Here is a 13,336-nt window from a genome sequence, read left to right as displayed (position 1 = left end):
TTCAAATCTAGGTTTTCTTATGACAAATTCATGGTTCATTCCATGACAAATCAGCTACCCCTCAGTCTTTCACCTCAAGCAGTCTGTCAGGGCCCCTGCCCACCTCTCTGGAAATCAAGATGATTTTCCAGGAGGCTTAGCTGAGATCAAACAGGCAAACATGCTCTGTCAGGCCCAAAAGGTTTTTATGTTCGCAAGGTGCAAAATAAAAAACCAAGACAGACACCTTTCAAAGAGGTACCTGGAAAGAAACCTACCGGGAAGCACAAAATATCCATCTACAGTCATGAACCGAATCAACTGCAGCACAGACTGTTTTTATTTTCTTAGTTTTCTCGCTGTCCTGTGCAGCACATGGGATTTTAGCTCCCCATCCCGGGACTGAACCAACGATCCCTGCAACGGAAGGCAGGCTCTCAACCACTGTTCCGCCAAGGAGGCCTAGCAGAGTGTTGTAAACTTCAGAAGTATTGGAGGCAGGTGTGGTGCCGTGATAAAGAATCCACCTGCCAATGCAGGGGATGCCAGAGACTGGGGTTCGATCCTTGGGTCGGGAAGATCCCCTGGGTAGGAAATGGCAACCCACGCCAATATTTTTGCCTGGGGAATCCCATGGACAGAGGAGCTTGGCAGGTCACAGTCCATGGGGCTGCAAAGAATCGGACCCAACTGAGCACACATACTCATGCACACTGGGATTGAAGCCCTGTTCTACCATTCACTAGCTTGACCATGGCCAAGCCAGGAATCCATCCAGACACTCGATTCTTCCAGCCCCACCTAACGCTATGGCCATGCACACCTCACGGGACTGTAGAGAGGGCGACCTGTAACAGGGGTGGATGCTGCCCAGCACAGATGCTGGCCACACCTGTTCTCCCCACTCTGTCACTAGAAGTTCCCAGACAGTGGATGGGTGGACCCACCCAGCCAGAGCCCCTCCACCAAGGACACCCATCCACAGCTGCTGTGAATTTCTGCCATTCTGGCTCCCAGCTGCCCTTCCTTGGAGAACTTCGCTGAGCAGATCTGAGCTGCCTTGCCCCAGAAGTTATGTCCCCCACCCTTCAGGTGTGGGGCTGTCCACAGCCCAGGACTGTCTGATACAGGAGGACAGGAGGCTGATCAACCTTCTGATGCCATCTGCCCTCCAGAGCTTTCCCTGGATCAGGCTGAGGCTGGCCTGGGGCAGAGTGACCATTATTAGCTGCTTTTTTTTTTTTTTTTTTCAGATCTTTTTTTTGATGTGGGCCATTTTAAAAGTCTTTATTAAATTTGTTACTATATTGTTTCTGTTTTATGTTTTGATTTTTTTGGCCACAAGTCATGTGGGATCTTAGCGCCCCAACCAGGGATTGAACTATACCCCCTGCATCGGAAGGTGAAGTCTTAACCACTGGACCACCAGGGACGTCCCCAGTTGCTTTTTTCCTGCTCATCCTGTATCCTGGTCTCACCTGAGATCACTGCGTGTCATCTGCACAGGAAGCTACGTCTCAGCCCAAGTCAGTGGGAGCAGGAGGGCATTCTCCCATCTTCTACAATCTTGTCAGTTTGAAGACCACCGAGAGGGGTCTAAGAGCACCACACGTGTCCATTTCTCCCTCCCTCGCAGCACCCACCTAATTCCCATCAGGGCCAGGCTCCCCAGCCTGGGGGTCCCTCACCCCAGACTCAGCACAACCAACAGAAGCTAAGCAGAAGTGGCTGCAGCTCCCAGGGGCCAGATGACTGCAGGGTGGGTGGGCCTGGGTCTGGGTGGGCCCCCGAGGCCCCTGATCCAGTCTTGGTGTTGGGCCCAGGTAGATGAGAGATGTTTCTCGGGGCATTTGCTGAGGAACTAATGCATTTCTATTCCAGGCCCCAGTTAGGGACACGCCCCCCCACCTACTCCCAAGGCGACTACCAAGCAGCATTTCTCAGGGACCCCGAGGGCTGGAAATGCAGGAAATGGACTGGGAGCCTCGGGCGCTGGTAGGGCCCAGGGTGGCCCCTTGGATCCCCTGGGAGAGAAGGAGGCCCTGGCTGGGCTTCCAGAAACATCCGTTCTGCCCCTGGTTTTGCTAGAGACCTGATTCGAGGCTTTGGGCAAACCACACAATCCCCGTCTGGGCCTCGGTGAGAAGACTTCAAGAGACTTCCGGCTTAAAGGTTCTGATACGGTTAACAGCTAATACCCTTAACACACCCTTACTGCATGCTCTCCACAAAGCATGTCACAAATATGTACTCATTTAATCATCCTGACATCTTCCAGGCAGGAAGGAGTGATTACTAGCCCTTTTCGCAGCTGAGGAAACTGAGGCTCAATAAAGTAACTTGCTGAAGACCACACAGCCAATAAGCGGTAAAGCCAGGCTTCAAACCCGGGACACCCAGCTATGGAGAGTGCACCATGGCCACCGCTATGCTACACTCCCTGGGTATCATCTGACAACCCTTGCATCCTCACAGGACCGGCACCATCACAGCTCCTATCGCACAGGCGTGTCTGACTCTTTGCAACCCCGTGGACTGCAGCCCGCCAGGCTCTTCTGTCCATGGGATTCTCCAGGCAAGAATTCTGGAGTGGGGAGCCATTCCCTTCTTCAGGGCACCCTCACAACCCAGGGATCGAACCTGGCACCACCGTAACAGCTTAATAAGAATTTGCTAACTGGAAAAGAAAGAAAAAACTGGTAACCTAAAAAACGGAGATGGTGGTTTATGGGAGTGGGACGAGGTCAGTGAGGTGTGAAGGAGACTGGTGGTTCCCTGGGTGTCCTTTGATGCTGTTTGGCTTTTCACCACGTAACAAGTTACAGTCAGTAACGGCAGCATAAAGGGTTGTGGGAGCTGGAAACAGTGTTTGTCCGGGGGAAGGGACAGGAGGACCAGAAGACGGAGATGCCTGGGGCCCTTTTAGCTGGGTAATTTTTGTGCTTCTGAAATGTACCATCTGCATATATGACTTAATCCAAATAATACGCATTCTTTTAAAAAGTGTTCAGGGACTTCCCTGGGGTCCAGTGGCTAAGAATCCACCTGCCAATGCAGGGGACATGGGTTTGATCCCTGCTCCAGGAAGATCCCAAATGCTGCGCAGGGCAACTAAGCTTGTGAGCCACAACTCCTGAGTCCATGCGCCTGGAGCCCGTGCTTCTCAACAAAAGAAGCCACTACTCCGCAACTACAGACGAGTCGCTGCTCACCACAACCACAGAAAGCCTGCCCACAGCAACGAAGACGTGGCACAGCCAAAAAAAATGTTTGAATTTTAAATAGTAGTAGTGTTAGTTGCTCAGTCGTGTCCAACTCTGTGAGCCCAAGGACTGTGGCCGGCCAGGCTCCTCCTTCCATGGGATTCTCCAGGCAAGAATACTGGAGTGGGTTGCCATTTCCTTCTCCAGGGGATCTTCCCGACACAGAGATCAAACCCAAGTCTCCTGCATTGCAGGCAGATTCTGTACAGTCTGAGCTATAGGGAAGACTCGTTTAAAAACAGTGGTATTCAATGACCCATTAGCCAAGAATCAACTAGAGAGAAACTTTGGCAGGAGAGGGGATGCTCAAGGGATGAAAATGACTTTAGAGGCACAGGTAGGGGAGGAAAACCAAGGAGGAGACGCGGGGTTGGGAGACTCCGGTTGTATCTAAATTAAGCCCACTCAGAGGCCCAAAGACAATGGGAAGTGGCCTTAGGAGATGCTGCGATCCAGTGGCTGAATGGAGACCTCTTCTCCTGACTCCTAACACAGCTTCTCAGGCTCCACCGGGCACACAGTAAACACCAACTGTGTTTGTGTTTGGAACCCGAGCCAGGAGTCCCAACCACAGGGAATGCACTCCCACCATCCCGCCCTTCCCGCACCCAGGATGTCTACAACAGCAGGAAAGGCAGCGCTGCAGCGGCCCAGATGCCTTCTATGCTCCACACTGGCATTTTCTCTCATTCTCACAAGGTAGAGTTACTCACTCCAGTTGACAAAGGATGAGGCTGAGGTCCAGAAGAGTGACATGTCGAGAGACATAGCTAGGACGAGGCAGAGACTCAAACCTGGGTTTGGGGCCCTCCAAAGTCCGTGCTCTTTCATGATGCTGAGCCACTCCTCTTGGAAGAGTACTTCCCATCAGTTGAGGACAAATCCCAACTGGAATGTATTGGTGAATGCTTTTGTCTTTAGACTCTGAATTGAATGGGACTGGATAAGGTTCTTATCACATCATAAAGTTTGTCCCCACCCCGCCTTGAATCTGAGCTAAACCTCAACCTTCCCTAAGAAATTACCAGTGATCCCTTTCTTAGAAACATCTAAATAAACTGACTCAGTAAAGTCCCTTGGTAGAATTTCCCTACTTTTTACCCTTTTACATTGATGGTTCCTTTAATTTACTTCTTCCCAGCGGAGACCTGTCCTCAAATGAACCTTCCGGTTTTAACACATAGTTCTGCCTTTCCTCAACGCAAGAAAGGGGTGGCATCCTATTCCCTTTGGTGAAAGGTGCTAAGCCTGAGCCCCTCAGAATCTCCAGAGCTGTCTGAGGCCAATATGTCACGAAAGGATATTATGGGCTGATGTGTTATTCATGTCGACTCATTTATCATTTATACAGATGGCTTCCAAAAGGACTGATGGGGTCCGTCACATTAAACCCGGTGCAAAGCAGGGCAGCAGCTGAGACTCATCTCATCTGAGACCTTGTGATGGAAATCTGTGTGCCTGAAGACTACACCCGGTACCGAATCTGGTACCCAATGTTCCAAGCATCTAAGACATGTAAGGAGGCATCCCAAGTTCAGAAGAACCCTTCATTTCTCTCCAGCTTTTTTCTCTAACCCAGTGATTCTCCAAGTAGGGTCTGGACCAGTATCAGCATCACAGGGGAACTTGTTAGCAATGAGATTTTTCAGGAACTTCCTCGGCAGTCCCGCGGTTAAGACTCTGGGCTTCCACCACAAGGGGTGTGGGTTCGATCCCTAGTTGGGGAACTAAATCCCACATGCTGCGTGGTGTGGCCAAAAAAGTTTTTTAAATAAATGAGATTTTTAGGTCGCAACCCAGATTAAAGGAGAAACTTGGAGAGAGGCCCAGCAATCTATGTTTCAGCAAGTCAACTTGATGATTCTGGCCTGACAGTAACAACCACAGCGCCGGTGGTAACCCCTAACTGAGCATCTCCTGTGTGCACAGGATTAAACCCATAATCTCACGGGTCCCTATAACTGAGGACCACATGCCCAGCTCTGAGATGTTTTGTGCATTATGTCAATTTACTCCCTACAATAACCTTTTGAAGAACTTACTTTTTTTTTTTGGCCGCATCACACAGCATGTGGGATCGTAGCTCCTCAACCAGGGAGCGAACCCACGCCCCCTCCAGTGGAAGCACAGAGACTTAATCACTAATGGGACAGCCAGGAAAGTCCAAGAACTTACCAATATTATGCCCCCATTTTACAGATGAAGAAACTGAGTCCCAGAGAGCTGAAGCCACTGGCCCAAGGTCGCACAATTCAGAAATGGCAAAGGTGAGATAAAAATTCAGGTGTGCTGGATTCCAAAGCCACATTTTTTCTGTCCCACCCTGGAAGCTCCCCAGAGTTTCCCAGCTATATCACCCCGAGAAGCAATACAGCTGGGTCAGATGAGAGCTGAGGAGGAGAGAGAGCGCAGGCAGGGAGAGCTTGCCTGGGCAGAAGAAGCCCAGACTCCACACTACCTTCCAGCTACAATGGGAAAGGAAGCCACATGACGCATTTAAAGTCACCTGTGTCTAAGGAACTCAAAAGCCTGGGATTCAGGAGGCGGTAGCTCTTGGCTTCTCTCTGACTTTACCCAGCTGAGGGTCTTTCTCCTTCCCACTCTGAACCTCAGTTACCCACACTCATATTCCTCATCAGTGTCTACAAGGCTCACTTGTGCCGCCAGCTTACTTCTCTGACCTCACCTCCCCTCATGCAGCTTAATCAAGCTGGTCTGCTTTCTAGTCCCTAAACACCCAAATTCATACTGATCTCAGGGCCTTTGCACCACCTGTTCCGGATGCCTAAATCCCTCTCGCCCTTCATACTCCCATGGCTGGCTCTTTGTCATTTAGGCCTCAGCTCACCTGTCACCTCCTCAGTGAGCCTTTCCTGACTACCTTATTTCATGTCCTACCCCATCAACCTGTCTTTTCATTTCACTTAACACAGACTGAAATTATTTATTGCTTAATTGCTTCCCTGTTTATTACCTGTCTCTTCCACTCCAGAACATAGCTCCATGAGAGCAGAAACTGTCTGACTTTTTCCCCAGATATAGCCCAAGCACCTAAAGAGATGTCTGGCGCTGAGCAGCTAATTAAATATGAGTTGAAGAAATAATACCACCAAAGAAGAAAACCTGGACTCAAAGGCCAGAGGCCTGGATCCTTAACGGTGACCTTGGCAAGGTGCTCTACCTCACTGAGCCTCAGTTTCCCTCCTTGCCTAAAGAAGAGCGTGGACTAGATGCTCTCCAAGGGGCCTTCGAAGATCGCTAGTCTAGGAAAGCCAGGCCTGGAAGCCGCCCAGCTGGTCCATCCAGAAGAGGCACCTGGCCAGGGTCCCTGCAGCAGCCGCCCCCTCCCCACCCCCACCCGCATCCCTGCCCAGCCACGCAGTCATCTCACTCCCCCGTCGCAGAAACTGTTAATGAAGTGCGCACTGCTAAATGCAGTTACAATTACGGGGGCTAAGAATAAGGCGCTGACATCAGCCTTGTCAGTTTCCGAGTGAATCAGAAGGGGAGGGGGGAGGAAGGAGAAAAGGGGAGGGGGGACGGCGCTCCGGAGCTGTCAAGTGGAAATAGCACAGCGTTAAATATAATCCAGCATTGGCCTACATTGGTCTGGAGAGGCAGGTGATAGATAGGCCCCCAGGGCTGGGACAGACAACTGGATTCTTCAAGGAGGCCAGGCAGCCCCGTGACGGGGATCATCCAGGAACTGATGGGCAGGAAGGGACTCCAGCGAGCTGGGGTGGAATGGAGCGGGATGGCAGATCCCAGAGGGGCGCATCTGAAGATGAACAGGCCCTCACACCCTCGCCTTTGGCAGTGGCTGTTTTGCCAGCCCAAGGACAGCCGCCAGGCCTGACACTGCCCTTTCCCACCTGGAATCTCATTTCAGGCCAGGAGGCAGAGGGTGGTCTCTGGAATCAAACACGCCTGGGTTTGAATCACTACTGTGCAACCCAAGAAAGCCACAAAACTACACCAAGCTGCCTGGCTTTTTCTCATCTGCAAAATGGGTACATTGACAACCGTAGCTATCTCTTCTGGCTGCTGTGAGATTCAGGGAGACTATGGCACTGTGCACAGGAGAACAAGCCCTTCAAGCAGTTTTATTTTTACAATGCTGAGACATGCTCAGACAAGGATAATTAACCCCTTTTTCAAGAGAGGGAAACTGAAGCCTGGGACTTGCCTGAGGCCCTAACACCAAAGTAGAGTCAAATCCAAGCCCCATCGAGTCATGGGGAGTGTCAGGAGGGAATTCCAGTCGGTCATTCCAGGGGACTGGGGGTAAGGGTGGGAACTGGAGCTTCGACAGGAAGACTGTGGGCTTGACTGTCAAGGGGGAGGTACACAGATGACAGTGGGGTGGGGGTGTGTCTACACCCTCTGAGCACATTCTCCAAAACTGGTGCCTTTCTAACAACTCAAAAGAAATGCTGAAGCGATGGTTGTTAAGGCCACCATGAAGAGATGTTAGGGGAGGCAGAGGAGGAGAAAGGACCTTAGATGAGAGACAGAGGGTCATCTGGCTTGCGTCTGCTCTCCACCTCTCCGCCCTGCCCTCTCTGCCTCAGTCAGAACCGGCTCACCTCTGGATGGAGGTGGGTAAGGAGGAAGGCAGTGCAGAGTTCTCAAAGGGAGACGAGGCAACGGGTCCCCCCTTTTCCCTTCCCACCAAACACAAAGCAGGGGGGACTCTCTGATAGCTGCAAACGCCAAGGAAGCTGCAGCTATGAGTCTGGCAGCTTGGGGACAAGGAAGAAGGGGCACCAATGGGGGGAGAGAATTTTTGTAAAGAGCTCTAACAGCATCAGAACAGATCCAGAGGCCAGTGAACTGTGTTCTGGGGGAAAGGATGACTCCTCTGTATGCTATTTTTCTGAGATGCATCTTTCAGGGTCATTCAAGATAGCCGAGTTTGGGGTCCATACTCTCACCCCACCCACAGCTTGAACTATGAGAAGAGCTGGTTCCATTCTTTACTGTGCCTCAGTGATCCAAATCCAGAAGAGTTCTGCCCAATTCCCAGCCCATAAAGAAGATTACAGCACTTGGTGGTAACTTAAGGAAAGCAGCAGAGGGGGGACAGGAAGTGGCATGCCCCAGGGATGAAGGTGCCACCTGGCGCCCTCCAGCGGCCCTGATCCTGAAGGATATTTTCAGGCTCCTCCCCTCACCATTCCCCCTCATCCACCCAGCCCCAGCCCCCCTTTAGGGCCTAAGTTCTCTGTTCCCACCACCTCAGGGTGGAAGGGGTGGTTCAGCAGGACATTCTGTTTCCCAGAAAAAGATAAGGTCAATTTTCAAGGACAAAAGTTAGCACTGGGGCTGGGAAAGAAAACTCTGCCAAGAGGAGTAAACTGGGGAAGGAAAGGGGAGTCCGGGGTGGGGGGGTCATTCCAGGTGCCTGGGGTGGGGGCGGGATTTGGAGCTCTCATTTCCCCTGCTGAGATCTATCTGGCAAGACACGAGTATCTCCTCTCCACCAGCCAGGAGAGGTAACGCAGACAGCCCCCTCCATTTTCCCTCCATCTAAAAATAAGGGGAGTGGGTTTCGGCACTAGTTGGTAGGTCCCAGCCACCAGGCCACCCCACCCATCAGATTTGGCCTGATCGGAAGAAGGCGGTACCACGAGGGGCTTTCCAGCTCAGAGATGTGGCCCGAACTGCTAGGAGAGGGACCGGTAGCCACCGGTGTTGCCATGGCAACTTCCTCCCTGCACTGGATCGAAGCATCCTATGGGCAAATCGGAGCTGGCTGCTCCAGCTTCTCCGCCCCTCTCCTGAGCGGGTGGGGGAGAACTGGACGCCAAAACCACTTGGTGAGACTCAGGGACACCATCCTCAATTTCAGACCCTGATGTAGCAACCTCCTTTGGCATTTGCTGGAAACTGGAGACACTCTCCAGACAAGCTCCCCAGCCGTGCCCCAAGGCAGACTGGCAGGTCTGGGACTGAAGATGTAATAAAAACGAACTGTTAAAGAGAATGGGGACATGGGGCACTAGGTGCTCCCCACCGTCTTGTTCCACATGCCAGTCCCCCAAATCCCCATCTTTAAACCCCTCCCAAGAAGGAGGGCCCAATTCTGCCTTAATAGCTATAACAATGCAATAAAATTAGCTTATAAGCTAACGTTTTGAGAACCAGGCTTCCCCCCTTCCTCAAACCCACAGATTCCTTTCTACAATCTTGCTCAGAAACAAGCCTTACTTCTTGGTAAGAGGAAAGATGAATAGCTAACAGCTACTGAGAGCCTGTCTAGTGTCAGGCGCCGTACTCTGCCCTTTCCGTAGCACACACAGAGCAACAATCAACGGCATAGATGCTTGAGGCAGACTGCTCAAGTTCAGATCCTACCTCCCTCATTTCCTGGTTCAGCGACCTTGAGTGAATACTCTCTCTATGTCTCAGTTTTCTCCTCTGAAAATGGGGATATTAACATGAATTGTGTCTCAGTTTTCCCATTTGAAAATGGGGACTGTCAAATGTTAATTTTATAGACTTGCTGTAAGGAAAGAACAATATTGAAAGTGCCTAGGAGAATACTTAGCAGAAGGAATCATTTAAAAAATGTTTACCCTCTGTGGTCCACGCTCTGATTTTCTTCCTGATATAGATAAGAAAGCAGAGGTCACATGTCTAACTCCCCCCTGCCCCTCCCCTCCTCAATTACAAAGCCAGAAGGAGCCAGGTTGAGCCATGAAGACGCAAACATGAAAAATGCCTCCCAAAAGCATGCCTCTCTAAAGCCCCGGTATCTTTATGCAAAGGGGCAAAGCAGTGTAAGAAATGGGTTCAGAGTGCACAAAGGAAGATGCTTCTTGGGAAGAATTCTAGGAATCTGCGGTGACCAGCCTCCTGAGCCCCAGGGTGGTAGAAAGGGGAGGAAGGGGCAGCTTCCTTTGCTGACAAAATGTCCAAGGTTCCCAAGCTCAAGGCAGGAAAGTGCTCTGGCCCAGTTAAGGCTAATGAGAGTCTCCTCCTCAGTTTGTCCGGAAACCAGCTGAAGGGTAGCAGATAAGCTCTGAAGATGGCTCTGAGTCAATCGAGTTGATGAGAAAGATGCAGTGGACAGGAGGTGGAAGCAGCAACAAAGGGAGGACCCCAGATAAGCCAGAGGACCATCAGGGGCACTTCTGGGCCCCCGGGAACAGAGAGGGGCATGAAACGGGTCAGGCGAGGGAGCAGAAAAAGGAAAGGGAAAGCCAAGTCAGTTCCGACAGCCCTCCACCTGGAGCAGTCTCTGTCCACTATCTGAGACATATCCAAACTGCTTTTCGAAATTAGTTCAGTGTGGTGCTGCTCTAAAAGAATAAATCTAAAAGGCTTTTTTTTTTTTTAAGGAGAAAATTAATGACTTTGAGAAGAACAAGAAAAATTAAGAACCAAGACAATGTTCCCTACTTCCGATTCTCACCAGACACTCATTAGCCTCCCAGAAATGAAACTTCACCTTCTTCCTCCCCCTCCCAAATTCAAAGCATCCCTTAAGATGAGCAGTTGAGCACAAGATGCCCAAACCAAACTCTTGGCTGTCAGCCGCTCCCTGGGGCCTCTTCACCTGGGAACCATTTTCTACACAGCGAGATCTGACTTTAAAAAAAAAAAAATCTTTCAGAGACAGCACTAGTGCTTTACTGGAAAGAGAACCGGAAACCTGATTTTAGTCTCGGCTCTGTGCCCGCCTCACTGGGTGACCTTGGGTTATACACATACACATAGGGACTTCAATCTCACACACATTCACACACATTCGCACACACACATCTACTTGGGGGCAAAGAGACGTTGGACAAGACGATTTCTAGGTCCCCCAAGTGAAAAAAAAGTTGAGGATCTGAAGAAATCTGCTGGGGGCTGGGGGGGTGGGAATCAGGTGGACCTTTAAAAATCTCTAATATTGCATGAAGTTACCTATTGTAACTTAAGTGAAACCAGAGCAAGTCACCTGCAACCAACGATAATAACCAAAGCATCCGAATCATGACAAGGAGCATGACTCTGGAGAAAAACCCAACTGTCCCTGTGGTAGGACAGTTGGCTCTTGAGACCCAAGTGGCCTGTTGAACTTCAGGAGTGTCCTTGAACATCAAGGGGAGGGATGGGGGAGCCTGCCCACCGAGGCAGGTGGGGCTCCCTCCCCAAACCCCCAGTTGAGCCAGATTTCCTCTCTCTGATTTTGCTCCAGGGGAGGCCACTGGGTTAGGAGAGCCCCTCCACCCCTCCTCACCTTGCCTTGTCCATAATAATAATAATACACCCTCCCTCAGCTGCATCAAGGGGGAAGCAAAGCTTCAGTTATTCTTTCTGTAAAACGCTGATTCTGTAAATTGGCTCTGCGGTAACCATCTTCACTCCACTCCCTCTTCAGGTCAACACCAAGAAGGGTGTGTCAGGGGTCAGCCTCACACGCCCCCATTCACCCACTTGGTCAACACATTCTGCTGCAGAACTTTCTCCCCACTTGCATCCTGCTCCAACAGGAAGAGGTGAGTACCCATCACCCACCACTCCATCCGATAACTGGCTGACCAGATAAGCATCCCTGCAGGCAGAGAGTCTTAAGCAGGGCCCTTGAACTCCCTAAAACTATGGACAAAAATGTTTGGATGGTGCGTGTATGTATTTGGGGGAGAACTCATCCGTATTGTCATCAAGATCCCCAAAACGTCAGGAAACCATTTTGCTCCCCCCACTACACACTCCCCTCCCCTTTCATTACCTCACTGAACTAAAATACTCTCAGATCAGCGTACCAAACACTTTTAACTTAACCCTTATGTCTGAGGTACCATCATCCCATTTTACAGACCAGTATATGGAGGCTAGAGGCGGCACGACTCGCCCAAGGTCACGGCCAATAAGAAGATAAGCAAGCCCAAGACCGGAACCTAATTCCGACTCCCTCTCTGGCACTCTTTGGGGAACTCTTACCCAAAGCCCTCTAGCTACCCCACCTGTTGGTGGATTCGCTTCCTCACCGCAAAAGCGTATCCGAAGCCCTTCTGCTTCCTCTGTCTGGTCCCAGGGCCGCCAGGAGCTGGCTTCTTCACATTTCCCCGCCCCTTGGGCTCTAGCCGAGGTTGCGCGCAGGCCTGGGAGCCTGAGGTTCCGGCCGATGAACGGTGGCCCGGTCCAGCCCACCCAGAAAGGCCACTCCAGGCCCAAGAGCACCCGGGATCAGAGGCACACTCCGAAGGGCGCGCAGGTGTAGAGTCGGCGCCGCCCTACGCCTCCCTCCGGGACCAGCCGGGAGGAACCGAGAGGAAAGGCCGTCCCCCGGCCGGTCCCCTCAAGGTCCACCCCAGCGCTGGAGCCCGAAGCCCCCGCCCCTGGGGAAAGAGGAGGAGAGACAAACGGGGGGGCGCTCAAGGCCCTGGACGCAGGGCAGGGGTCTGGCACTGGGAGTCTCAGGATGCAGCCAAGACAAAGATGGAGCAGGAAGGTTGCGCGCCACCTCCAATGGCGGGGGGCGCGTCGGAGCCCCGCGGGTGAGGCGGCCAGAGCCCCGGTGTCTGAGGAGGGGGCACTGACAGGAGGCTCGGGGAGGGCAGCAGGTCGGATGCAGGGACAAGAATGGGAGCATTCAGTAGGCGCAGGTGAGTAGGGAGAGCTAAGTCCAGGAGACCCAAAGGGCCCACCTGCGGAAAAGGGGTGAATGCGGAGGATCTAGGTACCTGAGGGCGGCGGGAGGCGAGAAGACCCCACACCCTAGAGACTCTGAGGTCCCGTGGGTGGGAAATTAGACCCTGCGGGCGCATCCCGAGCGTGGTTGGGATTGGGGGTGGGGAGGAAAGAGTGGCCACCTCTGAGGGCGCACCGGGTCGGGGACGGGGCCTCGGGATCCGGCTCCCGGGACGCCTCCCGGGGGGCGGGGGCGGGCCGCGCGCTTACCCGCGTCCTCGTCGTCGAAGGAGTTCATGCACGGGAAGTAGATGGCGAGCGCCTCGAAGGAGGCGGACAGGCTGAGGCGGCTCTGCGAGCGCTCCATGCCCGCGCCGGCGCCGGGCGCCTCGGCCGCGGCGGCGGCGGCGGCGGCCGGCTTGGGCAGCTTGGCCGCCCCATTCTTGACGCGGAGTACGGCGCGCGGCGTG

The 13,336-nt window shown here is 52.4% G+C and overlaps 1 protein-coding gene across 1 annotated transcript in view; it reads right to left on the bottom strand.

Moving 5' to 3' along the window:
- RIMS4 (regulating synaptic membrane exocytosis 4) overlaps positions 1-13,233 on the bottom strand; it is a 69,662-nt gene extending 56,429 nt beyond the window's left edge. Inside the window, exon 1 of the mRNA XM_040248950.1 lies at positions 13,137-13,233. Coding sequence (XP_040104884.1) covers positions 13,137-13,233 — 97 coding nt within the window. The remainder of the gene's footprint in view (positions 1-13,136) is intronic.
- Between the last annotated feature and the right edge of the window lie 103 nt (positions 13,234-13,336).

The sequence above is a fragment of the Oryx dammah genome, unplaced genomic scaffold, assembly GCF_014754425.2.
Source record: "Oryx dammah isolate SB20612 unplaced genomic scaffold, SCBI_Odam_1.1 HiC_scaffold_10, whole genome shotgun sequence".
Lineage (NCBI taxonomy): Eukaryota > Metazoa > Chordata > Mammalia > Artiodactyla > Bovidae > Oryx > Oryx dammah.
This window is presented reverse-complemented; position numbering and strand designations above follow the sequence as displayed.